The 27,494-nt window shown below is 44.8% G+C and overlaps 2 protein-coding genes across 3 annotated transcripts in view; one reads left to right on the forward strand and one right to left on the reverse strand.

Annotated features, from left to right (window-relative positions):
- Nucleotides 1–5,855, forward strand: part of BAIAP2L1 (BAR/IMD domain containing adaptor protein 2 like 1) — a 101,482-nt gene extending 95,627 nt beyond the window's left edge. The window contains exons 13-14 of the mRNA XM_084818429.1: nt 60–100; nt 2,236–5,855. Of these exons, the coding sequence (XP_084674555.1) occupies nt 60–100; nt 2,236–2,311 (117 nt within the window). The 3' untranslated portion in view covers nt 2,312–5,855. The remainder of the gene's footprint in view (nt 1–59; nt 101–2,235) is intronic.
- Nucleotides 5,856–6,031: 176 nt separating this feature from the next.
- Nucleotides 6,032–26,732, reverse strand: BRI3 (brain protein I3). Of its 2 annotated transcripts, none has more exons than XM_084818430.1 (3): nt 26,188–26,732; nt 16,724–16,841; nt 6,032–6,414 (listed from the first exon to the last, which is right to left on the reverse strand). In XM_084818430.1, the coding sequence occupies exons 1-3, from the start codon at nt 26,351–26,353 to the stop codon at nt 6,282–6,284; spliced, it is 417 nt and encodes a 138-aa protein (XP_084674556.1). In that variant the 5' UTR covers nt 26,354–26,732; the 3' UTR covers nt 6,032–6,281. The 2 variants fall into 2 exon arrangements, with proteins under 2 accessions (XP_084674556.1, XP_084674557.1); XM_084818431.1 differs by lacking the exon at nt 6,032–6,414 and adding an exon at nt 7,422–7,616.
- Between the last annotated feature and the right edge of the window lie 762 nt (nt 26,733–27,494).

Consider the following 27,494-nt stretch of genomic DNA (forward strand, 5'->3'; position numbering starts at 1 on the left):
ACTGCCATTATTAAGTATTGCATCTATTTTATGATTATGGCTATTCTTTTCTTTTTCAGAAACCTGATATGAATGGCATTGTAAAACCACCTTTCCTAAGGTAGGCTTGTATCTCTCAGTATAATTGAAATATTCAACAGTGCATGAACTAATACTACAGTCTTGAAAAGGGGTAATTGGACGGCTTGGGGTTGCATTCCCCCACCCATCCTGCCATTGCCTATTAGCTCTTGGGGATGGTTCAGATTAATCCCTATTGACATTTCAGGAAATGGGTTGAAACTATCCAGGTGCCATTTTGCCCCTGGAGAAGCAAAAATTAATTGGGGAACTGACACAACAGCAAACCTCAGTGCCACAGTGCAATGCAAATACAGCAGTGGTGTATTCTGGTAAACAGTGCTAGCGACACCATAATGTTGTTATGCTTGATCTGGTTCTCACTGAAGCTTCTAGAAATTTTCCTGGGTAATATGTTATGCTGGGGTAGGGATGATAGAAAACACTGAAGGTTAGATTAAAAGAAACTGAATAAGCAGCGCTGAGAGAGGTTGGGCACAAGACTGTGATGGAAAAGTTGCTTGTTCTATGTAAATGAGCCCTCCTACTGACCTGTTAGCAATTCTATTTAAGCTATAACAGAATATAATTAAGTAGTGCCCTGCAATCTCAAGTTATGCTTCAAACAAGCTGTTATGAAAGAGAAATACATATTTCAGTCATGATTTGTCAAGTTTAACGGAGTCGCTCTGTATCTGTCACCCCCTGCCCTTTTTTTAAAGAACTTTGGGTGTTTCAAGAAACTCTCTTTCACTAGCTAGAAAGATTCTTCCAGAAGAAAATACAGCAGCAACCTGTGGCTCAAGTCCTCTGTAATAGCCTCCCTCAACATGACACCCCCTAGATGCTGGCTGGGGGTGATGGGATTTTTAATCCAATACATCTGGAGGGTGTTGGGTTGGGGGAGGCTGCTGAAGAGTATTTAAGGCCAGCAAAGCCATGGGACTGGATTCCTGAACTGCACATATGCAGTAATGCTGAAACCATGGCGGCAGCGTGGTGCTATGGTTAACCATGTTGGACTCGGATCAAGGAGACCCAGGTTGAAATCCCTATTCAGTCATGAAGCTCACTGGCTGATCCTGGGCCAAACATTCTTTCTCCACCTAAGCTACCTCGTAGGATTGTTATAAGACTGAGGTGTGGTGGGTGGGAATGGAAGAACCCCACACAGAGCTCCTTTAAGAAAGTGTGGGATATAAATGTAATAAAGAAACAAAAATGGTCCTGTCCTCTTCTGGTAGGACAACGCTGGAGAACTCACTCATGGAAAGGGAATAAAAGTGGGCCATTTGTGAGAATGGTTAAATAATTACTACTTGATATTTAAGGGCGCAATCCTGCGGGGATAGGCTGTCTAGCCACAGGAAGGCGGAGCCAGGGAGGAGGCTGACGGACGGCACATAAGATGTGTCGTACTGGCATTTCCACCTTCCCCACCCCAGAATGCCCCTGGAACACCCTATTTTCACTGCTCCACGCTCCTCTTCCAGGCGCAGAACGTGGGGCTGTCCCTCACTGCCTGCGAGGCAGCGGGGAAGGTCGGTTCTCCGGGAACTGACCTAGGAGCACAGGCTCCAAGGCTGGTTCCTGGAAAACCACATATCCTATGGCCGTCTAGCCGCTGACTAGCGGCCATAGGATCACTCTGTCCGTGTCTTTTGTTGATACAAAAGTGTTTAAGAAGATCCACTTTCAGTGTGATTTATTGTATTTATTTTAGACATGTTTATAGTCCAGACAAACTTCACAAAGCAGTTTACATAAAATCACTAAAACATCAGTAAATTATATAATTTACTCCTCCAAAAAAGACTTCCGGTTCTCATGTGCTGGCCTAGCCCACCTCTAATAACCACCATCACCCCACCAAAATGGCCACCAGGAAAACCTGGCATTAGATGGTTACAGAGGGATAGGCCTTCTGTCCTCCTGGGCCACAACTGAACATTGGCCTTCAGCTGCTGTCTCTGCATTGGATGCAGAAAGGCCTGGGGGCAAGAGAATCCTAAACCTAGCCCAGGTGTTCCAGCTTCTGCTGCTGGTTCTTCAAAGTGCAACAGGCCTGATGTAAATAGTCCCCACTCTGTAAAAATCATAACCTTAGTGGCTGCATATTTTGTATTATCCCAAAACGTAACAGTTTTGTGTGTGGTTGTTGTTGTTTTACTACAGTGGGGAAAATCCATTTGCTACCGTGAAACTCCGGCCAACAGTAACAAATGACAGATCGGCACCAATACTTCGATGAGCAACATTAACAGAATGTTTTTTTACCCTTCCTTGTAAACACTACACTATCTTCAGCAATATGATTTTCAGATGCTATCTGAAGTTGTTGTTTTTAAGCTTTATTTAAATGTAATTAATATGTACAGAAGCAGAAAGTTGTACAAGATTTCCTGACTTTTAAAACAATCTTTTTGCTTCCTACATCAGCTAATTATTGATGGGTGAAGATGCTTGAAAATTCTCTTGATTTTACTGTGTGCCTTGTTTAGAAAGACAGAATTGTGAAAATAGGGACGAGGCTTGAGTACTATCATTACCAGCATAATTAATCATTTATCCCTCTGTGCCAGTTGTATGGTTAATCCTATGGGTAAGTTCCAATTATTTAAGTTTGCTTGTACCATTTACTTACATACATGAATACACTTAGCTGATTTTTAAATAGTCAAGCCATTTAAGGATTGCCTTAACATACAGTAAAATATTGTGTATAGTAATATTTTCATTATATTGATTAAATGTCTTAGGGTACAGTTAAGAATAAATATTTATCTTCTGAATGATCAGAAAATGCAATATTCTTGAACGTGGTTCATAGTGTGTTAAAGCACAAAATAGGTATTATACTGTCATTTTAGCATGATTCTAATTCATAGGACAGGTTAATACAAATTATTTCAGTGATGAATAATTACAAGTGGAAACATAGATATTCCTTTGCTGTATTGTCCCTTTTTTAAGTGCATGATCTTCAGATTTTGTCTTTAAAGACAGTTCAATATATAGCTAATAAAATATGGGATTGTTACTGCATGAAGAATTACATTATACACACACACACACACACACACACCCATGTATATATACTTAACATTTTACCCTCTTGGTTACTACATATGCTGTCTCTATTCCTACATAGCTGCAAGCTGGTCTCTTAAGCAGTGGCTAAAGAGAACTTTATACAAAAGAAATGTAGACCTACATACCCTTCAACATTTCACCAATGAACATAGCATATTCCTGGGTACAACTACTTAAGTGGGGCAAGGAGCATGCCCTGGAAGACAACACTTGATCAGGGGGCAAAGACAGAGGGCAGAAGAGAATTCAGTGATTAATCATTTTGACAGAGTTTGAAGTAGTAAATAAAGAGGGTTATGGAGTAACAGTTTCACATGAGGTGATCTTAAGTAGTCAGACTGTGTAAGGCTTCCCCCAGCCCCCAGTATTCTAAATCATCTTGTATTCCAGTTCATCCCAAATCTCAGTCTTTTATGATTGTTGATAAAAAGGAGGAAAGCACTGTGAAGAGTGCAAAATGCATTGTATAATATAAGGAGTAGAACCATTATAATTGGTTCTACCCCTGTGAGTACTTCTGAGCTATGTAGAATTCTTCATGACATCATTCTGATGAGCAGTCCTGAAGACTGCATAGAACTGCATCTGCAAAAGCTGTCATGAGCAATTTTGCCAATGTGCATAAAACTTTTAAGAACGGGGTGGGGGATATCTTAGTGTAATACAAAATCAAAGACGATCTCCAAGTCTTAATTAAAATGGAAATTCCTGACAATTGTTTACAAGCCACATGAGGAATAAAAGGGGTGGGATTAGAAGACCCTCTTCTTATTTTCATCTTTGGCTAATACAGTTTACCAGGAAAAGGCAGGGGCCTGTGCCAAGTGCTTCTAAGAAAATGCAGATGGGCTCTACTTCTGAGGAAAGATGCTTAATGTTGGGCAGCCATCTAGTTTTCAGTCCATCTGCTAAGCTTGCCCCTATTGACCAGAATTCACAGCTTTATTTGTATTTAAATACTAGCAGGAGCACTCCAGCTGCTGCTGCTAGAGGCCTTCCTTGCTCATGTGTATTGCCCAGTCTCCAACAACAGCTAGGTCATAAAAGTAGCTTTCAGTAGTGGGATAGTCACTGAGAGTGGAGGAGAGAATTATACTTATGCAGTGGGCAAATACATCTCTACACTTCAGCACAGAAGCAGCAGTCCACAAACAATATGTGCATGTGTTTAGATTTGTTTCACTGCTGTGTGCTTTCAGGCTAGAACGCACAGCCTTCATGGCATAAACATTGGATGAACCACTCTGGTTGGTCGCTATCCCAGAATCCAATTGGCATATACCGGGGGGCGGGGGATATTATTGTAAACCACCCCAAAGGCATTTGCCAGTTGGGCAGTATATGAATTTAACAACTAAATAAATAAATTTTGCAAGGGGATGTGTACGCTTTGAGTTATGTATAATATTGATACCTTTGCAAACATGGGGAACTATAGACCCTAATATTCAAGGAATAGTGTAGGGGTAAGGCAGTTGCTTGAGATAATTTGCCCTTCAAATAAATGCTGCTTTGTGACAAATCTTGAGTGTTTCAGAGATGCCTCACATTCCTCAAGCATGGTGTTGGAATCCGTACTGGTTCTAATGTGTATTTCACGCCTCGGATTTGAAAGAACAGCAGGCTGGCCACTCATACAGGGCTGGATTATCCATTAGGCACAATAGCCACTGTGCCTAAGGCCTACAAAACAGTTCGAGGCCTTCAAAAAATTCTGTTCAATTATTGCAAATTGTTTGATTTAGCTCTTTATTCATACAGGTGTAATATATCTAGCACCAGCTATTGGACAGTACAGAAATGTAATTAATTAAAATATATCTTGAGTAAATGTAAATTAAACATTAGCTTTGTGGCTCTTTGTTAGCCAACTCACAGATTACATCTTCACATTTCATTTTTTGCAAAAATTCAATCTCATTTGAGAATAGCGCAAATGAAGAAAGCTGTTCCTTTGCCATGGTTGACCTGAGACAGTTCTTTACATGTTTCAACTTCGAAAAAAAGCCCCAGTATATGTAAATGAAAATATGGGGGGGGGGGCGGTATCTAGGGACTGGACTATTGTTTTGTGCTTCCTGTGGATATTTTGGAGGCTAGAGTCTTCCCAGGGCTATACCCCACAGGCTCAAGGTAACACACATTGCTCCTGTGCATAGATCTGTGATTATGGGATCTATGCAACATTTATTTATAGATCTATCTTGGGGCCCTACAATTATGAGTGTAAGAACATGAGCCATGCTGGATCAGAAAAGTTCCATCTAGTCCAGCATTCCGTTCACGACCTATGGGAAACCACAAGTAGGGCATGAGTGCAATAGTACTCTCCTGCTCATGTTCCCCAGCAACTGGTGTACATAGGCATATTGTCTCTGATATTGAGAGTGCCTAGGGCCTACAAAGACTTTGGACTTAGTATCCCTACCACACTTCACATGTTAAACTATCAAGGCTATTATCCTGTTCATAATAGTATAAAGAGCCTGGGTGAGATGTATGTGGGAAAGTGTTTCCATAAGTAGCTTTTAGGACCCCAGCACACAAGAGTATGTTAACATAAAACTTCTGCATTCATGCCATGTTTTCCATCACTTTCTAGAGCTTCAGGAAACTGGAATTTTAATTGTAACCTGCTTTTAAAACATAGTTGTTGAAACTCTGGTTATAAATTGCCAAATTAAATAAAAGTTGAGATCCAGTTGGTGGCTTGGTGTCAGGTGCAGGGGGACAATACTTGAATGAGTACTTTTGCCCCATGTGCGTTTGCCAGGTGTAGAAATCCCTGCCCCCTACCCCCGAAGTTGACAGCCCTAGCTTAATTTGTTGTAGTAACTACTCAGACTTTTCTTTAGAAGGAAAAAGTTGAGTGACATAGTCAAGTTGCAAAAAGCACTTTTATTTAAATGTCCAAAAAGGTGCATTTAACACACAACGCCAGGTGGGATTTGTGCATTGTAACAGACATGCTCATAGATCAGTTTTACATGCAAGAGAAAGAGAGAGACTAGTTTCATCGCACTTTTACAAAATCAGCTCTGAAGCAAACATGATTGTACATGACATTTACATTAGAAAAAAGGTACTACAATAGTTACAGCTCCCAAAAGCCTCTTTGTGTTGATCCCTTAACCAAATGTTGCACCACAGTTAGGACATCTTCGTTGTCTCAATGCAAGGCAGAAGAGTATTCCAATCGGAAAAAATAGAATGGCACAAAGGACACCAAGGCAGGTGAAAGTATCTTCCAATACACCAACTCTGTAAAAGCAAAAAGAAGTATGAAATTACTTTTTCTTTTTTCTTTTTTTAAGTAAAATGAATGCCAAGCTTGGCAGGAGCTTTACAAACTGTTTCTAAATATTTGTCTCTCATACTAATACAATCTATACAGTCTGGGTACACTTTGTCCCTTTCTCCAGGAAAATAGGAACTCTGTTTTCAATATCAGCCACCCTCAGCAAAGAAAGAAAGAAAAAAGTTTTCCACTCCCACTTCAAGGTAGCTTACACACAAATAAAACTATTAATAGAATCCAAATAACTTTGAAAAATCAAGTATAAAACCAAAATGGAGCATTTGGCCCCTGTTAAAACACATTCTGAGTCTACATTTCAAGGTCATTCAAATTCTTTTCCAGGAGCAGTTAATCATCTGTTTCAAAAGTATGCAGCAGGCTTTTCAACTTTACAAGTTCCCAAAATGTAATAAAATACACACAATATGGAGGCAACCCCTCCCCCACATAATAGCTAGTTCAGTCACAGATAAAACAGTAAATCAAAGCATAAAAACAATTATTGTTCACTGACCTGGTGCAAAAAATTTTTTTAAAAAATGAAGTTATTAGGCAGGCCTCTCTGGGGAGGGCATTTCATAAATGGGGCACCATTAAGCACTCAGGAAAATAAAAGTAGGGTTTGCTTTTACTTGGCACTTAGAAGATAAACGAGTTGGTACAAAGAGTACCTGGGGAGGTTATTCCATAAGCAAGGTACCATAGTGAGCCTGGCTCTAAACAGGGATATGGACGTTTAACGTTATCCCATTTCATTTAAAATGATTTGCTTCTGAATTCCAACTCTCCCATTTCTAATAAGTCAATATTTTATTTTAGACAAGAGGCCTTTTGATAATTAAGTATTCAAGAGAAGACTCAATACTGACAGCGAAGGTGTCCTTTGCTTTAAGGCAGAGAAAATGCAATTCAGCTGCTCCGGACAGGACTAGAAGTAATTCACGGACAGCAAGACATGACCAAGACTTACTCTCCAGGTGTAACCTGGTGGGGGACAGATGGCAATTGCCCAAGAAGACAGAACAGCCAGGTTGCATAATGTGCACATGAAGAGCAAGTACGAAAGAAAGCTTCTCATCTCCAGATTCAAGTCAGCTTAGTTTCTCGGGCTAGTTGCCCAGGAATGCCTCTGTGTTTACTTCCCGGTCCAACAGAGATGGTCTCCCTAGAGAGAGAGAGAGTTTCCAAAACTGTTCTAATACCAAATGAGATTTCTTGACACATACGCAACACCTGTCTCTTTAATAGCCACCCCTCTACTGATATCACAGGAGAAACAAAGAAATCTATATTCTTGCCATCGCTAACTGGATTTTCATAAGGGGTGGGTTTTTTCCACCAAAGCTAGACACCCAAAATCCACCACTGGGAAGGAAGCAAAGGCCTCAGTGTTTTCGTCTAGAGGGAGGGGGGAGTCACAAGTTTCTCCAAGGTTTCTTAACAGCGGCAGTATAGCACTGTTGATTTAAACAGAGGGTGTGTTTTGGCAGTTGCCTGCACAAGAAAAGCCAAAAAACGGAAAAGAACTTGAATGACCTTGAAATGCAGATTCAAAATGTGTTTTAGCGGGGGCCAGTTTGCTAGTTATTAATTCTTGCTGCTTCTTTAGTGATAAAAGATTAAGTTAGCCGGAAGGATGGCACAAATTCAAACAAACAGAACAAGAACAGCAGGGGCAAATCTAGGAGGTGCAATCGACCAACGAACGTATTTTGCTGCCTCAAGTTACCTTAGAAGAGAGAGGCATATTTGCTCCCCTTAGGCCCTGAAATGCCCCAGTACCTTAGAAGAGAGAGGCATATTTGCTCCCCTTAGGCCCTGAAATGCCCCAATACCTTAGAAGAGAGAGGCATATTTGCTCCCCTTAGGCCCTGAAATGCCCCAGTACCTTAGAAGAGAGAGGCATATTTGCTCCCCTTAGGCCCTGAAATGCCCCAATACCTTAGAAGAGAGAGGCATATTTGCTCCCCTTAGGCCCTGAAATGCCCCAGTACCTTAGAAGAGAGAGGCATATTTGCTCCCCTTAGGCCCTGAAATGCCCCAATACCTTAGAAGAGAGAGGCATATTTGCTCCCCTTAGGCCCTGAAATGCCCCAGTACCTTAGAAGAGAGAGGCATATTTGCTCCCCTTAGGCCCTGAAATGCCCCAGTACCTTAGAAGAGAGAGGCATATTTGCTCCCCTTAGGCCCTGAAATGCCCCAGTACCTTAGAAGAGAGAGGCATATTTGCTCCCCTTAGGCCCTGAAGTGCCCCAATACCTTAGAAGAGAGAGGCATATTTGCTCCCCTTAGGCCCTGAAGTGCCCCAGTACCTTAGAAGAGAGAGGCATATTTGCTCCCCTTAGGCCCTGAAATGCCCCAGTACCTTAGAAGAGAGAGGCATATTTGCTCCCCTTAGGCCCTGAAATGCCCCAATACCTTAGAAGAGAGAGGCATATTTGCTCCCCTTAGGCCCTGAAATGCCCCAATACCACTTTGTTGCATAAGCAGACTCAACCAAACCCCCATCGTTTCCAGGTAAAAGAATCTCATAGTAGAACTGCAAAAAGATCTCTGCCCAAGACTCTGGAACAATTTTCACCTGGTACACTGCTAGATACATCGATTACAATTCCCATCATCTCCAGCCAGCATGGCCCATTAGGTGGGAATAATGGCAGTTGTAGTCCAACACATCCAAAGGTCACCAGATTGGGGAGGCACAGCCACTCAAGACTAGGCAGACCAATGGGCTGACACTGCCTACTTCATAAAGCCTAAAATTAACATTCACATACCTTTATTTATTAGGACCAAACTAAAAGATAAAAGTAATGAGCAAGTTTTTAAGCTCATCAGAACTCTTCTGTTAAGCAGGAGAGAAGGGCAGACAGAAAATGCAGTTGGCTTCAAAGGGTTTGTAATAGTCTTAAGAGACAGCGGTGTCCTGCAGACTTAATTAGGTTAGATCTCATGGGTGCAGCAAAGAAAAAATCTCAGGTTGTACCAAAAGCTACTGAGAGGAAGACACAATGGCTGCTCTCCCCTAGAATATATAGAACTCAGCAATGAATTCAAAAGTTCCACAATTACTATTAAACACTTATAAAGTGCCTACAATTTTCCAGGCACTGTGCACGTATATTAAAAGACAAAACATTCCCCACTTGCAGGCTCACAGTGTAATAAAGGAAGAGTAACTACAGAATCCTAAAAGATGATGCTGTTAAAAGTGCTGCACTCAATATGCCAACAAATTTGGAACATTCAACTGTGGCCACAAGACTGAAAAAGATCAGTTTACATTCCAATTCCAAAGAAGGGCAATGCCAAAGAGTGTTCAAACTACCGTACAATTGCGCTCATTTCACATGCCAGCAAGGTGATGCTCAAAATCCTACAAGCTACGCTTCAGCAGTATGTGAACTGAGAACTACTGAAAGTAGAAGCTGGGTTCCGAAGAGGCAGAGGAACTAGAGGTCAAATCGCCAACATTCGCTGGATCATGGAGAAAGCAAGAGAATTCCAGAAAAACGTCTATTTCTGCTTCATTGACTACGCTAAAGCCTTTGATTGTGTGGATCACAACAAACTGTGGCAAATTCTTAAAGTGATGGGAGTACCAGACCACCTTACCTGTCTCCTGAGAAACCTGTACGAGGGTCAAGAAGCAACAATAAGAACCGGACATGGAACAACCAATTGGTTCAAAATTGGGAAAGGAGTACGACAAGGCTGTATATTGTCGCCCTGCTTATTTAACTTATATGCAGAGTACATCATGAGAAATGCCGGGTTGGATGAATCACAGGTCGGAATTAAGAATGCCGGGAGAATTATCAACAACCTCAGATACGCAGACGATACCACCCTAATGGCAGAAAGCGAAGAGGATCTAAAGAGCCTCTTGTTGAGGGTGAAAGTGGAGAGTGCAAAAGCTGGTTTGAAACTCAACATTACAAAAACTAAGATCATGGCATCTGGCCCCATCACTTCCTGGCATATAGAAGGGGAAGAAATGGAAGCAGTGACAGATTTTATTTTCTTGGACTCCAAGATCACCGCAGATGGTGACTGTAGCCATGAAATTAAAAGACACTTGCTCCTTGGGAGGAAACCTATGGCAAACCTAGACAGCATAGTAAGAAGCAGAGACATCACCTTGCCGACAAACGTTCGTATAATCAAAGCTATGGTTTTCCCAGTAGTAACGTATGGCTGTGAGAGCTGGACTATAAGGAAGGCCGAGCACCGAAGAATTGATGCGTTCAAACTGTGGTGCTGGAGAAGACTCTTACGAGTCCCCTGGACTGCAAGAAGGTCAAATCAGTAAATCCTAAAGGAAATCAACCCTGAGTGCTCATTGGAAGGACAGATACCGAAGCTGAAGCTCAAATATTTTGGCCACCTAATGCGAAGAGAAAACTCACTGGGAAAGATTGAAGGCAAAAGAAGAAAGGGACGGCAGAGGATGAGATGGCTAGATAGCATCACCGATGCAATGAATATGAACTTGAGCACGCTCCGGGAGAGAGCGTAGGACAGGAAGGCCTGGCGTGCTATGGTCCATGGGGTCACGAAGAGTCGGACACGACTTAACGACTGAACAACAACAACAACTATAGTTCTGATTACACAAGTACAAAGCATTCAAGCAATAAGAGCTTAATAAAGGAAGTTTTGTACAGTGGAAAGCAGTCCTCAATAAACCCAAATCTAGGCCCATTTCACACCTCATGCATATAATAAGATAGCAGTCAGTGGAATAATTGGTATGGTTAACATATTCTATGAAAACATGTAACAGTAACCGATACAGAGTTATGTGCATTCTGGTAATACATAAATTCAAATTATGCAATATTGCCAAATTAATTGTGCAAATTCAGCAAGTGGCTTACATATAATTAGTAGAAGAAAAAAGGCCCAACTATGCAGCTCTTTTAAGACCTAAGCAAAAGGTTCCTTTAGCCCCTTCCCCAGTGTGAAGATTAGAAAGGCCCTGGTCAGAGCAAGATTTTGTACCTAGAGCAGCAAAATCGCTCAAGCCAAAGTAGAAAACTGGCTACAATTTGGTTCCCCAGAATCAAGGTGAACATCTTGTTGGGTAAAGTTGGGTAAAGTACACAATCATATTATATCCTGCTTGAATTTCCAGGGCATCAACTTCAATGGCTAAGTATTTCACATAGGAGTACCACCGACTGGTCACCATGTCTAGTAGCCATTAAAGCATGGTCATTGCTTAATTATAGACCAATTATAGACCCTACCCAGTAACTGTCTTTTCCTAACTCACTGCTGCACATAAAAAGAAGAAAAGTACATGGCAAAGTTACAGAGACATTGATAAACATTGCCTTCTTTATGGAAGTTACCTCTTAGGATCAGATAATGGGGAGGCAGGAAGGGGACGGTAATATGCTCCATTTAAAGACATGCTAATCTTAGCTATAAAATAAGAGTTGGCCTGGGGAACCTAAGCAGCTTTCCTGTGCCTTAAAGCTATGCCATTCCCAGGCCATCTAAAAATAGAGAAAGTTTATTTATACCACAAGCAAAGCCTTCCATCTAAGCTGTCCTGCTGCTGGTTGGAGAGCTATTGAGATTTAAACTCTCATCGACAACACCTTTTTAATAAACAGTTAAGAGACACTGACTGGGTTCACACAACACGATAACCCATACTCAAGGTTGAGTGTGGGTTGTCTTTGAACCATAGATTGTTGTTAAACAACAGTTGTGGATAGTTGTGTTGTGTGAACCCAGCTGCGCTAACAAACCATGGTTTGTTAACCACAGCCTACAGTTCACAACCTGACAACACAGCTTGGGTTCTCTTCGTGGATTGTTTGTGATTAACAAACCATGGTTTGTTAACCTGGCTGGGTTCACACAACAACCCACGCTTCAACTCATACTCATCTTTGAGTATGGGTTGTCATGTTGTGTGAACCCAGCCACAAAATTAGCATCTCACACACAAATATAACTCAATTCAATAGGTTTGAGGCCAAGGACCACTCGTAGCGGGTTATCTGTACCCATCCTTACAGCAAGGATGGGGACCATATGGCCCTCCAGATGTTGTTGGATTGCAACTCCCATCATCCCCATCATTGGCTATGCTGGCTAGGGCTGACAGAAGTGGTAATCCACTAACATCTGGAGGGCCAAATGGTCCCCATCCTTCCTTACAGCCATGAGGAAAAAGAGAAGTCTTCCCTCTACAACAGGGATTCAGAACTTCAGGCCCAGAGACCAAATCTGACCCACCTGGGTTTCCCAAATAGCCATACTTCCTTCCCCATGTCCCACGCCCTTTCTCCTGACCACCCATCATTTGGTGGTTCCTGGCTTTTGTGCCATTTCTCCCCATTCTAAAAGGTTGAAATGCCTCTCCCAAAACTTAGGTTACTGGGAGTAAGAGCTGTAAGCTAAAATATGCTTGTATTTTTGACCCCACCCCTTCTGCCTCACCCACCACTGGAATGCACCTCCCCCCCCCCCCGAGGGCTTCTCCAAAATGGAATTCAGCTCTCGGTGTGAAAGGAGTTCAACACCTGTCTATAAGATTCATCTCAAGACACTCTTATTATTCTCTCATCCTATGGATATTTCCTGAAGCACAACATTCAACTTTTACATCCCTCTCCAGTTTTTCCAATACTTTGCAGCTGACATCTTTTTAAAGTTTCCTTGAGAGATCAGCTCAATCACCCAAGGAATTTGAACTTGGATCTTTCAGGGTCCAAACTGAAGCCAGCACCAAGGCAGCAGACTGAGTGTTCATATTCAGAAGTATTCCCAGTTCAAGGGTTTGAGACACATCACACTATGAGAAGTTACAAAGTACAATGTATGGTGGGCGGATATACAGTTACAAGGCCTTCACTGTGGTGGCACCGAAGTACCCCTTTCCTTATGAAAGTTCACCTCAGTTTTTCCATATGGCTTTTAGACCACAGACCAAGGTGGCCCTCTTCCAGAAGGCTTTTGGGTTGTTCCAATTAGTTCATTTAATAGTTTCTGCTCCAATCATAGAATAGTAGTGTTGGAAGGGACGTATAAGACCATCAAGTCCAACCCCCTGCTCAATGCAGGAATCCAAATCAAAGCATCCCTGACAGATGGCTGTCCAGCCTTGTCTTGAATGTCTCCAGTGTGGGAGAGCCCACCACCAACCTAGGTAATTGCTTCCATTGTCACGTTGTTCTAACGGCCAGGACATTTTTCCTGATGTTCAGCTGGAATCTGGCTTCCTGTGACTTGAGCCAGTTATTCCGTGTCCTCCACTCTAGGATGATTAAGAGATCCTGGCCTTCATTAGTCATGACCAATGCTGCTAATTAACTATAGGGTGGGTGGGTGTTCTTTGTAGTTTCGGTATGTTTTATAGGATGTTATCTACACTGGAGACTTAAATCAGAAGGTGGATTACAAATATCTTCTAAAATATATATGAAAACAAAAACAAGTCAATTTATCACTATGGTGAAGCATTCCAGGTCTGACTGGGTGAAAGCAAGCTTTAATTGCCTTTTCCTTCTAATCATTAAGGGTTTGACCTTGCTTTTGACCATTGCTAACAAATAAGCCAATTAAGGTCATGATCTTTGCAAGGTGGAATACGCTTGCTAAGGACTTGTCTGATGCAAGCTACTCAGTGCTCTGTAGCCTGAACACAGCTATTAAGTAAATATGACACAGATGTCAGATAGCCAAGAGAATTGTTTGAAGGCATCTCATGTGGTTTCAACCCCAGAAACTAAACCAATATGGAACTAGCAAAGTCCTCAATGGAAGAGCACCTGGGTATGATACTCCAAGCTTTATCAAGAAGTATGAATACAAGTGTAATGCACACATTAAAAATGTTTAGTCACCATAGTAAATCCCACTCTGATTTCTCCCCTTTACTGTTGGGAAATAAAGATGCGTACACCCGCTATAGCAAACACTTGTTCGAAGTCATACCTGTTCATTTGCCTGCTAATAAGATTGATTAGGTTGGTGGGCGCAAGAAAACAGGCGCTCCTCAGACAGGGCCTTCTCCACAGTGGTCCCACTGTTATGGAATTTCCGTTATGGGATTTCCTTCCAACTGACCTTCAACGTAAGCCTTCAAACAGGCCTGAAAAACATTCCTGCTTCGGATTCTCCCAACTGTACTGCTGGCTTAATGTATTTCACGTAAATCTTTGTGGTATGTATTAGCCCTACCTTCCAAGTTGCTCCCTTAAATCTATGTACCATAGTCTGGTCAGATCATTTGGATGTAACAATGCATCTTAACATTTTTGTGTATGTTGCTTTGTGGGGTTATGCCCTCAAAGGCAGACTAGAAATATTAAACAAATAAATGGATTTCAATGGCAGATCAAAATTTGAAAACTGGTATTTACTTTGGAGTGGTGGGGAGCCCCCCATGGCTCTGAATTCCTCCCACTGCAAGCAGAGAAGGTATGTGATGAGGGATTTTCCTTAGGATGCACCAGCAGAGGGAAAGACTAAATTCCTCCTTCTTGCCAGCTGCGATCCCAGTAATAATCACACCATCACCTCAGTTGACGTTGTTCACATTTTAAAGAACCTGCATGTTAAATGCAAAGATGCATGGAACATCACATCTAGTTTGGCCCCACGTCATAACAGCAACAGCCCCGACAACAGGGGTGCTGAACCTCTTTCAGCCTGAGAGCCAAATTCCGTTTCGGAGAAGCTCCCAGGGGCCACATTAAAATACCAGCATGTTTTAGCCAGTAATTACGCATTAGGAGAGGCATTTCAACCTTTTAGAACGTGGGCGGAGGAGAGAGAGAAATGCGCAAAGCTGGGAAACCACCAAACAACTGGCAGTCACATAAAGAGGAAGGGCCTGGGGAGGGGGTGTGGCCATTTGGGGAATCCCGGCAGGTTGGGTTTGGACGCCGAGTGGGTCTGAGGTTCAACACCCCTGCTCTATGGGGCAACTACTTGTGTCCGGGGTTCAAAACCAGAACTGAGAGACTTCAGTCCAGGTGCCTTGGCAGCCACAAATTTGCCAGGTCCCCATACAGGTCAACAGGAGGCCTTAGGCTGATCCAGAAAGAGTTCAAGGAAAATAGACCCCGGAGAAGGTGGATCAAGAAGGAGCAAGTGAGAGGTACTAGAATGAGGGGAAGAAACAGGGAGAGTCTCCCTTGACTATATGCAAACGTTCAATTGCCCTGTCCTTTGCTGCAGTTCCGGAATATATTTAGAGTAGACAGGCATGCATGCCACAAACACAAACATGAGCAAATGGAAACAAAACGGAATGAAAGGGAGGTAAGTTTCTATTCCTAGAAATGCAAAAGCTGACTCAGGAATTGCTGCATTGCTCTTCTGGAGATGGAAATCAAAGACAAGAGCACGTTTCCAGCCCTTATGGACACCTGAAGGACAGCTGTTTTCTGTTCTGAATTTCACAGGCACGCACCCACAGAGAGAACATAAGAACCATGCTAGATCAGACCAAAGGCCTATTTAGTCCGGCATTCTGTTCCCACAGTGGCCAAACAGATGCCTACGGGAAGCCCCACAAGCCAAACATGAGCGCAACAGCACCCTCCCGCTCATGTCCCCTGCTATCATGTGAGCAGAGAACTGTGTGTGGTCTGGGCTTTTCCAGTGGTGTTGTCTATGCTAAGCAACTTGTCCAGACAGACAGACAGCCAAGGCCAGCACAAAGTTAATGTCACTATTGCTGGGCACTTGCTCAGGAGAGTGGAAATGACCGGGCGGGGATGGGGGGTGGAGTAGCTACTGCAACCTCTCAGCATCCATCACCTGAGGAAGCTGCTTCACTCCACCTAATGAAAGGGCCGGCCCCAATAAGCCTAGCACATGGTCTGAAGAAATACCTTGCAGCTGAGTCTGAGCAATACCTGGAGGACACACACACACACACACACACACAGAATCCCACATAAACTACAGTGGAACTCCATCATGGAAGAAAAGTGGAATATAGACAGAATAAATAATGAAGCGTAAATGGAAGAAAACACTATTTCATTTTGAAGGGGGTGAAAGGGCTGTGCTGTCTTGCCACAATCCTTTCCCCACTCCAGCTGGTTGTATTTATTTACTTACTTACATCCTGCCCGTCATTATGAACTCACAGGGTAGTGTCCCGAATTCATTAAAACAATTCAAATCAACACAAGGACCACAATAAAAGCAGAAAAAAAGCCACCAAAAGAAGTTTATCCATGAGTGAATTTTTAAGAGGATTTCAAGGAGACAATAAAGGGAGGAGAATGACTCTACCTGCAAGCTGGGCAGCCGCCAACAACTACGACGGACGTGGTGGTGGTGGGCTGCTGGATTATCGTGTATGTGGTGTTGGGATAGTTATGCGGAGATGGACCTGAAGGAACGGTATATCCTGTGCAGGAAAGCAGAAATGCAGAGAAGCGCATGTTAATGTTTAAAGGGACCAGACCAGAAGTTATGAAGACCATGTGACGTATTCCCTCCATTAGCCTTGCAAAGTGCAGGTCGGGGGTGGGGAGGTTGGTTCTCCGGGGACCGACCTCGGAGTGTGGGCTCTGAAGTTGGTTCCCAGAAAACCACATATCCTATGGCCGTCTAGCCACTGACTAGCGGCCATAGGATTGCTCCCTTAATTGCTCATTCAAGGCCAAGCCACCCCAAAATGTTTTGCATTATATTATAACAGGGAACAATATATTATTACTGGGGAAAATTCACTTCGTTCCATCTACTGTAAGGGCTGCAGCTAAGCTCAGAGGGAACAGAGGATTGTAAGGAGGGAACAGATGATGTCAGCGTCGATGCTAATAAAAAAAGTGCCGCCACTACATCCGTTACACCACTGCCTATTCCACTCAATTTTATGGCAACAGAATGCCCACTTTGCAGCCGTTATTCCCTGGACCCATCAAGTGGTGGTCTTGGGGCAAGCAAGGAACATCTCCAGGTGACCAACCTTTGGTGAACTGGAAAAAGACATTTGTCATCGTCGGTTACATTTTTCATTTTTTACTTTTTACTGAGGGTTTTCACAATGTATACAACTTACTTTCTTTTCTTTTTTTTAAATCACAAGCATAGTTCCAACACAGAGCAAGAAGGACGGTCAAGACAAAAAAAAACCCCAAACAATTCAGACAATTCAAGTAATCTTTTAAAAATTATTAAATAAACCAAGGACAGAGGAGGGAGAGATGGATTCTTGTGAACAAGGCAATAAACAGAAGCCACACCGTGTGTGTTTTTCCCCACAGGTTAAGTTTGCTTCACGTGACCACATTTAGCCAGGAGCTGTAATAAAGCTTTGTGAGCTAGTATTTTTGTGGATTATTTTTTATTTTATTTTTACATTTTGCAAGATCACAAAATGTCAAGTGTTTGCTTGTTTGCTCTCTCTCATACATGTATCCCCCAAGATAGAACTGCGACAAATTCTTCTGCATACGACATAGTAGTTTTTACCATACGTAATAGCAAACGGTTTCTAGACTTCAGTTCTCCTCTGAATTCGGGCTTATGAACGCAAATAGGGCTAATTATTAACTTCAAAGAGCTTACTTTGATGCTGGAAAAAGTAAATCAGCAGTTTTAAAACTGAGCAAGGGTCGGAGGTTCCAGAAAACACGGGGGGGGGGGGGAGGACTTTCTGCTTCAGAAACATGTTCAAATGAAAACCTCAGATGAACCTGAGCATCTCTATAACTCCCATGACCCCTCATCATTGGCTATGCTAACTAAGGCTGATGGGAATTGTAGGCCAAAACACCAGGAGAGCTACAAGTTGGCCACTCCTGGATGGCTGTTTGAAGAGGTCCTGTGTTCAAAGTCCTGTGTTTCTGAGCACAGCTTCTTGGCTCTCGGGCCTCGCATGTAGCCAACACTAATGCTATTTTTCTATTAATTACTTGTGCCTGGTTTTTCTCTTGAATTCTGCTGGCTCTGGGTGGATGTCTCTCTTTAATGGTACGTCCAAACGATTCTAGTATATTGGATGTGGGGTATAAGTGCATATTTCTGGCTAAAACATGAGTTGTACTTTATTAACTCCTTGTTGTTTGTTGACATCTTGTTGATGAAATTTCATTTATTAACTGAATAGATGCTATTTTTAAGTCTTGAACTGGAAGTTTGTTTGTAGGTTTATTGCAGCATTTTTACTGTCAGCTAATTTTTCATATTTTTGCCTTTTCAGATCATATTTAATATTACTGTTCTTGTTTGTCTAGGATGTTGTTAACCACTTTGGACTTCCTTTTGGGGAGGAAAGCAGGATACAAGTACATGACGACAGTGATGATTTTCATGAAATTGTTATCAACTTCCTGCCCGTGGCTAGCCGGTTGCTTGCCGTTGGCACCACATCTTAGACTGAACTGTTTGCACGCGCGCATGCGCACGGACACACACACACACACACCACAAATGACTCCCCCATCCTCCAATAGAAAGTGGAGGTCTGCAAGTGGCATGTGAAGTTGCTTGACTCTCTATCCAGGGTGGGAAACTTTTGTTTTTAATGTCAAAGGCCACATTCCCGTAGAGGTCATCTGTCAGAGTCCATATGCCAGCGGTGAACCCAAAGCCAGCAGTGGGTAGGACCAGAGCCAAAGACAGCTGGGTCACCCCTCTTTTCTTTTTGCCACTCTCTTTTCTCTCTTTCTGCCACACCCCTTCCCTCCCTCCCTCCCTCCCTCCCTCCTTAGCCAGCAGGCTGCCTGGGAAAGGACAGATCACTCATGCCAGAAGTCTGAACTAATTACACATCGAAGTCTTTTGGAATTAAGCTGAAGGCCACATGAAATTCCTCCTCCCTCAAGTGTCACCACCAGCAGCCATTCCATCAGGCTGTAGTGAGGGAGATAAGAGGGGCAAGCAGAGCCATTTGACCAGCCCTGCTGAAAGACGGTTCCGCCCCCCTTTACAATCCCCATTCCTTTCACCTTGTGTGTTGTGTCTTCTTAGACTGTATGCCTGCAGGCAGCAGGAACTGATTATATGTAAATCACTCCAGGAGCCTTTTTAGCTGAGAAGACTGGTCCCAGCACCTCTGCAGAGGCACCCCGAAAAGACCTGGATGATTGATTCAGAGGGAAGGAGCGGAGGCAGAGGCGTTTGCTGAAGAGCCAAGGTTGCAGGGGACTAACAGTCCCAGAATGGAAGTTGTCCAGGTGGAAACTAATCAGTTAGAAAGTAGCCAGCCAAGGACCTCTTCACCTGTGGGAATGCCGGAGCTGGAGGAGGAGTTAGAAATACGAGACCCCGGGGTGAGGCATAGGGCTAGGCAAGGTCAACTCGTGAGGCGTTCCAAAAAGCTGGCTGTGCAGGGAAAGTCTCTCTGGAAAGACCCACCCTAAGGGAGGGGCTTAATCAGCCACTCAGGTTGTCGAAGAGACGGCTGGTGCCAGTTTTCATAGCAATTATGTTACACAGTAACACAGAAACATAGTAACACAGTGCATTAGCCAAAATGAGTTCCTCGCAGCCAAAGTGGTCCTATATTATGCAAAGCTGTCTAGAGACTTAATATTTCTCGCAGCTGTTCGTAAGATTCCAATTGTAACTTGAACCACACCTGATCTAACTGCAATTTGCATAATAACAGCAATTGTTTTGCACTTTTGATTTCTGGGATCGATCACAAAGGAGACCCAAGGCTAAACGCTTAACAAGAACTGGGATAAAAATACTTTAAATAAATTAAATAAATAAGTCCGAGGGCCACATGCAGCCCTAGGGCTGCAGGTTGCTTATACCCTGCTCTACATGTTAGCACCATCTTCCCCGATCCTGCGCCCTCCAGGTGCTTTGGACTACAACCCCTATCATCCCCAGCGAGCAATTTTTTTTTTGTTTTAGCTGCTACACTTCTTTCTTTTGACTTGTCCTTTTTATTACTGAGATGCTTTTCATATATTGTAAACCATGTTGAGCATGTTGTTGTTTTTTAATTCGAAGGTGGGGTATAAATACTTTTAATAAATAAAAGATACTTGGTATTTGTCCTGACTGTTTAGATGTCTCCTGCAACGTTTTTTAAAAAAATGTTTCTAGAGGAGAGAGAACCTTGATGGAAACCTCAAGTTATACCTCAAGTTATATTATTATTTCATTTTACACTGTAAAAATTAGGCAAACCCAATGCCTGCAATATGCTGCATCTTTAAGACCAGCTAAGCCACCAGGTTATAAAAGAACTTGGGTTCCACAGGCTACAGAACAGCAGCATGCCCAGGCACAAATAGGAAGACCCATGGTCTTGGCATAGGGCGTCTTGGAGCTATACTCCACCGGTTTGAAGACTAGAGGCAAAGTAATCACAAGGCATAGGCGTGTAGGGCTGCCTATGTACTATACTACAGGGGTGGGCCAACATCAGGCTTGCAAGAGAAGGCTGTAGTTCAGTGGTGGAGCACATGCTTGGCATGCAGAAGATTCTGGGTTCAATCCCAGCATCTCCAGGTAGGGCAGAGATTAATCAGGTAGGATTAAGAAAGAATCCTACCCAAAACCCCGGAGAGTTGCTGCAAGTCAGTGTTGACGGTACTGGGCTTGACAGACCAACGGTCTGTCTCACTGCAAAGCAGCTTCCTACGTCCCCATTTTGTTTTTCAGTAGAACACCGAGGTCTACCAACCACAGCCAAACACAAAAAGGTGGCTCCATGTGGGCAGTGTTGATTATCTACTGCACGCCATGCACTGGGATGTATACAAATCTACATGCTATTTGCCCTAGATCACTGGATTCTATCGCACCGCTCTAAAACTAGCCAGCAGAACTGAACCTGGTCAAACGCAACCAATTATTACTCCTATTTTACAGATGAGGAACACTGAGGCTGAGAGATAAAGCAGGAAGCACAATGCCATCCACAGCAGAGGTGTTGCTGTTGTCCTTTCATCCCCCTTCTCTCAGTAAAGACAAATACCCTTGGAGATCAACCGCAAGCCACCCAGAAATCTACCAGATCCTAATCCACCTTCTGCCTCTACCTGCTGTAATACACACTGGAGAAGCAAAATCTCATTCTTTGGACTTAACTTCGGACTCATGTCCTGTTGGCCCAGAAATATCCTTTCTGAGGTATGTTTTTATTGTAGCTGTTCTTCAGTTATCAGAAGGGAACATGGTAATTTTTTTTTCTTGAAGCTAATGTTTCCGTTGTGGAAAAAAAAATTGCCATTTACCATCATTCAACCCACAGATCATTGCTTCAGGGAGGGGGGGTTGCATTTTCTATTTACTATTGCTTTATGTAATGTGTGTGCACAAGTATTACAAGAATCAACTGGATGATGCCTGTGACATCACTAGAAATGTGCAACAAAATCTGCCCACTGTACCGTTTTTAAAACAATAAACATTTTTCTTCCTCCTCCTCCCAAAAAAACAAAACAAACTTTATGGCAGTGATGGGGAACACGTGGCCCACCAAATGTTGTTGGACTACAACTCCCATCATCCCTCATAATTGGCTATGCTGGCTAGGGCTGATAGGAGTTGCAATCCAACAACATCTGGAGGCCAACACATTCCCATCCCTGATTTAGGGCGCAATCCTATGCACGTATAGGGCGCAATCCTATGCACGTATAGGCAGAAACAAAGTCCTACAGCTCTCAGCATTCCCCAGCCGTCCATGCTGACTGGGGAACGCGGGGAGTTGTAGAACCTTTTTCCGTCTAAACATGCATAGGATTGCAACCTTAGAGGCTGAGCACTATTTTATCACTCAAAGGAATGCTCTTCTAATCCTATAAAACTGAGTTTCCCCAACCTAGTGCCCTTTGGATGAGTTAACACTACAACTCCGGAGGGCATCAGGTTGGGGAAAGACTGCTATAAAACAAACAAAAGTCAGCTAAATACTGCAATTTCCGAGCCGCACCAATCCCCCTGCTGTTTTAGGGACTTTTTAAAGAGTTTCTACCCACCCAAGGCTGTGCACTCCAATCTCCAGTGCTAAACTGTTGTTGTTGTTGTTCAGTCATTCAGTCGTGTCCGACTCTTTGTGACCCCATGGACCATAGCACGCCAGGCCTTCCTGTCCTGCACTCTCTCCCGGAGCGTGCTCAAGTGCATATTCATTGCATCGGTGATGCTATCTAGCCATCTCATCCTCTGCCATCCCTTTCTTCTTTTGCCTTCAATCTTTCCCAGCATCAGGGTCTTTTCCAGAGAGTTTTCTCTTCGCATTAGGTGGCCAAAATACTGGAGCTTCAGCTTCATTATCTGTCCTTCCAATGAGCACTCAGGGTTGATTTCTTTTAGGATTGACTGATTGGACCTCCTTGCAGTCCAGTCTTACTCCTTGCAGTAAGAGTCTTCTCCAGTACCACAGTTCGAAAGCATCAATTCTTCGGCGCTCGGCCTTCCTTAGAGTCCAGCTCTCACAGCCATACATTGCTGCTGGGAAAACCATAGCTTGGATTATACAAACCTTTGTCAGCAAGATGATGTCTCTGCTTCTTACTATGCTGTCTAGGTTTGCCATAGCTTTCCTCCCAAGGAGCAAGCATCTTTTAATTTCATGGCTACAGTCACCGTCTGCAGTGATCTTGGAGCCCAAGAAAATAAAATCTGTCACTGCTTCCATTTCTTCCCCTTCTATATGCCAGGAAGTGATGGGGCCAGATGCCATGATTTTAGTTTTTTTAATGTTGAGTTTCAAACCAGCTTTTGCACTCTCCACTTTCACCCTCAACACGAGGCTCTTGAGATCCTCTTCGCTTTCTGCCATTAGGGTGGTATCGTCTGCGTATCTGAGGTTGTTGATAATTCTCCTGGCAATCTTAATTCCAACCCGTGATTCATCCAACCAGCCGTTTCTCATGATTTAGCCTTGTGATATGTTCCATGGGGTCTTCTTGGCAAGAATACTGGAGTGGGTTGCCATTTCCTCCTCCAGTGGACCACATTTTGTCAGAACTCTCCGCCATGACCTGTCCGTCTTGGGTGACCCTGCACGGCATAGCTTATGGCTTCACGGAGTTATGCAAGCCCCTTCACCACAACAAGGCAGTGATCCATGAAGGGGAATGCTAATCTACCCTACTTTTTTTAAAAAAGGAAAACTGTCAATTTCATTTCCAGCTGTCAAAAGCAGGGCAATGGAATTGACAAACCAGCATAGCAAGGACAGGACCATAAGTCAGCCCTGCTGGATCAGACCAAAGCTCTACCTAACCCAGCATCCTGGCTCCCACAGCGGCTAGCCAGATCTACCTAGGAAGCCTTCATGCCCTCTCATGGGCCTTAACATCACATTGCCCCTCAGCAACTGAGCTGTGATGTAGGCATTAGAGCGTTGGACTGGGACTCAGGGCTTCCACTCGGCCATGTAGCTCAACTGGGTGACTTAGGCCAGCCACAAACTCCCAGCCTAACCTACCTCACAGGATTGTTGTGAAGATAAAATGGAGGGGAGGAGGACCACGTAAGACACCTTGGGTTCCTTACAAGAGGAAAAAAAGGTGGGATGTAAATGTAATAATCAAATATTCAGTGGCATACTGCCTCTGGACCCATAGCCACCAGTTAATCTATCCTCCAGGATCAGGATAACAGCTCCAAGGGATGTTTGAGCACATCACACAAAAGGAGCATGCATTTTGTGTGGATATGCTCCACAGATATGTTTGAATAATCCAAAAGGCCTCATCAGGAGGAAGAGACTTTACTCCCCATCTTCAAAAAGGCCATAGATGGAAATTTAATGATGCTTCCGAGAACCACTCCGACCATGAGAGTTGCTTCTGGGAGATCTGACCTCACTACACATTCTGGTGGGCATGCTGGTAAGAGGCTACAAACACAGCATTTCCATCATGCGGGAAGTATCTAAACTATTTACATTTTGAACTTATTATCATCCCCACAAAACCCTTCAGCATTAGAAGAGTCATATTTAAGATGTTTAAACGGCTGCAGGTTCTTTCCATCAGCACAACCTGGTTGACTGAAGTCTCGCTTGCCGAAATTTAACTGAGTAAGCACAGACAGCAGGGGGGATGATCCTCTTTCAGCCTGAGGGCTGAATTCAGTTTCGGAGAAGCTCTCAGGGTCTACATTCCAGTGGCAGGCGGGGCCAAAGCCAATAGGGGCGGAGCTGAAAAATACCAGGATATTTTAGCTTAAAGCTCTTGCTGTCAGTAACTAAGCCTTAGGAGAGGCATTTCGACTGTTTATGATTGGTGGTCACGAGAAGGGGCGGGGCCCAGAGAAGGGGCGGGGCCAACTGAGGAACCCTGGAGGGCTGAAATGGGCCCCCAGATTTGCCCTGAGGTTCAACATGCCCAATATGTACCCTTGCAAGCTGCCTTTAAGTGGCAGGAAATATGGCTTTGGAAGAACAACAAAGAGTCCTGTGGCACCTTAAAGGCTAGCAAATTTATTATGACATAAGCTTCTGCGGACAACAGCCCACTTCATCAGATGCAACTGCATGTGGATGGTAGTGTAATCCACAAAAACGTACGCCATAGCAGAATGTGTTCGTCCTCAAGGTGCCACATGACCCTTTGTTGTTTCTGCTGCAACAAACTAACACAGCTGCCCCCCACCCCCACCCCTGGAAATTGTTAGCTTTGCGAGAACAGCTGAAATACCTGCCAGGACAAAACCGCTGGCACAATAGAAGAAAACACCAGAAATGTTTTACTAGGAAGCTCTGCAGCAAGGAACAGGAAGAAACCCCAAACATCGTCTGGGTTGCTTAACAGTTCTAAACTTTTTTTTTTGCTCTTCGGAGAACTGGCAGCCCTGCCTGGCAAACAAACAGCCTATCAGCCGACCTCACTCATAACTAGTATATATAAGACAAAAAGGTGCAGATGAGACTGATCCAAGAAAACAAAAAGGTAAATATTCCCTAGCACAAAAAAATTAAGAAGAGGGAGGAATTTCCCTGAAGTCAACACTGAGCTCCATTTGTCTTAGGGAAAAAAGTGAGAGTATACTTCTTTCCAAAACTGGAATTTTTATTTTTCCTTTCGATACTGCAGACTTCTCATATCTAACAGCTGACAGAACACACAATCATTTCCAAGACTGGGGGAGAAGAGGAGGGAGAGTCAAGCCTGTCCACCATTTAGATCATGTTCTAACCCACTCCAAACCCTGTGTTTGAGTTATTAGCTGTGACAACTGAGTGGCAGGGAGAGGGGCACTCTGCCCGCACTCAGAGGCACTCTTCCCTGGCTGCCTCCACCTGTTACAACATTGATCTCTGGCTGGAGCTAATGGCTGTAACTCACCCACCTTCAACTTAGGGGACATCCTGTCCTCGGCTGCAGGTTAAGGAGAGGAGAATCCACTCGATTTGAAACGCTCCCTCCCTTAAAAGGCCCCTCGAACTGAAACGCCCCCTCCACAGAAGCCCCCTCCCCTAAGGCCACCGGGCTTGAAACGCCCCCTCCCCAGAAGCCCCCTCCCCTAAAAGGCCACCAGGCTTGAAACGCCCCCTCCCCAGAAGCCCCCTCCCCTAAAAGGCCACCGGGCTTGAAACGCCCCCTCCCCAGAAGCCCCCTCCCCTAAAAGGCCACCGGGCTTGAAACGCCCCCTCCCCAGAAGCCCCCTCCCCTAAAAGGCCACCGGGCTTGACACGCCCCCTCCCCTAAAAGGCCACCGGGCTTGACACGCCCCCTCCCCAGAAGCCCCCGCCCCTAAAAGGCCACCGGGCTTGAACGCCCCCTCCCCACGGCTCAGCCCTCCCGTGACGAGCGCCCCGCCAGGCTTACCTGCGCCAGGACCGGCGGGATACGTGTAGGGTGGAGGCGGCTGGAAGCCCGGCTGGGGCGCAGGGATGGCCCCGTAGTTGTTGGGCCCATACTCGTAGCCGCCGCCCGCCTGGCCCGCGGGGCTGTAGGCGGGGGGTCTGTCCTGCAGCAGGGGTTTGCTGTCCATGATCCTCAGGCAGGGCGGCGGCGGCGCTGCTCCTGCCCCTCCCTACGCCTGGCGGCCCCGGCAGGCGATCCGCAGCAACGGCCACGCCGCCGGGCAGAAGGGGTCGCGGCAGCCAAGAGCCCAACTCTCCGCGCCGGGCTTGCCCGTGAGCTTGGCCGCCCAGCCGGGAGCGCACAGCCGCTCAGCGCGCAGGGGATCGCCTCGCCCCGCTCCTGCAGCCAGCCGGCCACAGCAGCAGCCTTTGCGCCCAGGGCATGCAGGAGGGGGCGGAAGGGCGCGAGGGGGGGCCTCGGACCCGCCCCGGAGCTCCCCGCCCGCCGCCAGGAAGCACCAGCCCCGAACTCTTGCGCGCAAAGCAATGCGCTCCCCTCGCGGCGGCGGCGGCTCGCTGGCCAGTCACAAGACTGGGGCTCACGTGACCCCCGGCACTCCCCTCCCCGGCGGAGACGCGGCGGCGAGCTCCACGCAGGGGGAACCCCCTCTTAAAGGAGCCGCGCAGGGGAAAGGGGGCGCCCGCCCCCGGTTGCGCACGCTTACGCGCTCGCGTCCTCTGATGGCGGCTTTTAATGTTTAGATGTGAACCACTGACAGATGTCATTCATTCGTTCGTTCGTTTGTTTATTGCATTTCTGTGCCGCCCCATAGCAGAAGCTCTCTGGGCTGTTTACAGAAGTTAAAACATTAAATACGATAGAAAAAGTTTAAAAGCCATTTACATAACAGCACACAGGCAATGGACACAAACAACATATAACTAAACATAGCTCTGAACTGTCGGTCATAACTTAAGATGCATCCGGGACCGATTAAAACTCATAATGTGCTGCCAAATGCCTGGGAAAAGAGAGAGGTCTTAACCTGGTGCCGAAAAGCTAACAATGTTGGCGCCAGGCAGACCTCATGGGGAAGCTTGTGCCACAGATGGGGGGCCACCACTGAGAAGGCCCTCTCCCTTGTTGCCACCTTCCGAGCTTCCCTTGGAGGAGGCACTCGGAGGAGGACCTTAGATGCTGAACATAGCGTATGGGTAGGTTCGTTTCGGGAGAGGCTTGCCGTCAGGTATTGCGGTCCCAAGTTGTGTAGAGCTTTATAGGTTAAAACCGGCACCTTGAATTGAGCTCAGAAGCATGCCAGTGCAAGC

The sequence above is a fragment of the Heloderma suspectum genome, chromosome 12 (assembly GCF_057233095.1).
Source record: "Heloderma suspectum isolate Gila_16-S chromosome 12, 16-S_ref, whole genome shotgun sequence".
In the NCBI taxonomy this organism is placed as follows: Eukaryota; Metazoa; Chordata; class Lepidosauria; order Squamata; family Helodermatidae; genus Heloderma; species Heloderma suspectum.

Bases quoted from the DNA above. Each gene is read 5' to 3' on its own strand.
- BRI3 (XM_084818430.1), bottom strand. From the start codon at position 26,353: ATGGACAGCAAACCCCTGCTGCAGGACAGACCCCCCGCCTACAGCCCC. The intron at 16,842-26,187 runs GTAAGCCTGGCG...TTTCCTGCACAG, and splicing joins TCCCGCCGGTCCTGGCGCAG to GATATACCGTTCCTTCAGGT. The intron at 6,415-16,723 runs GTAGAGTCATTC...TTGCTTTTACAG, and splicing joins GGCGGCTGCCCAGCTTGCAG to AGTTGGTGTATTGGAAGATA.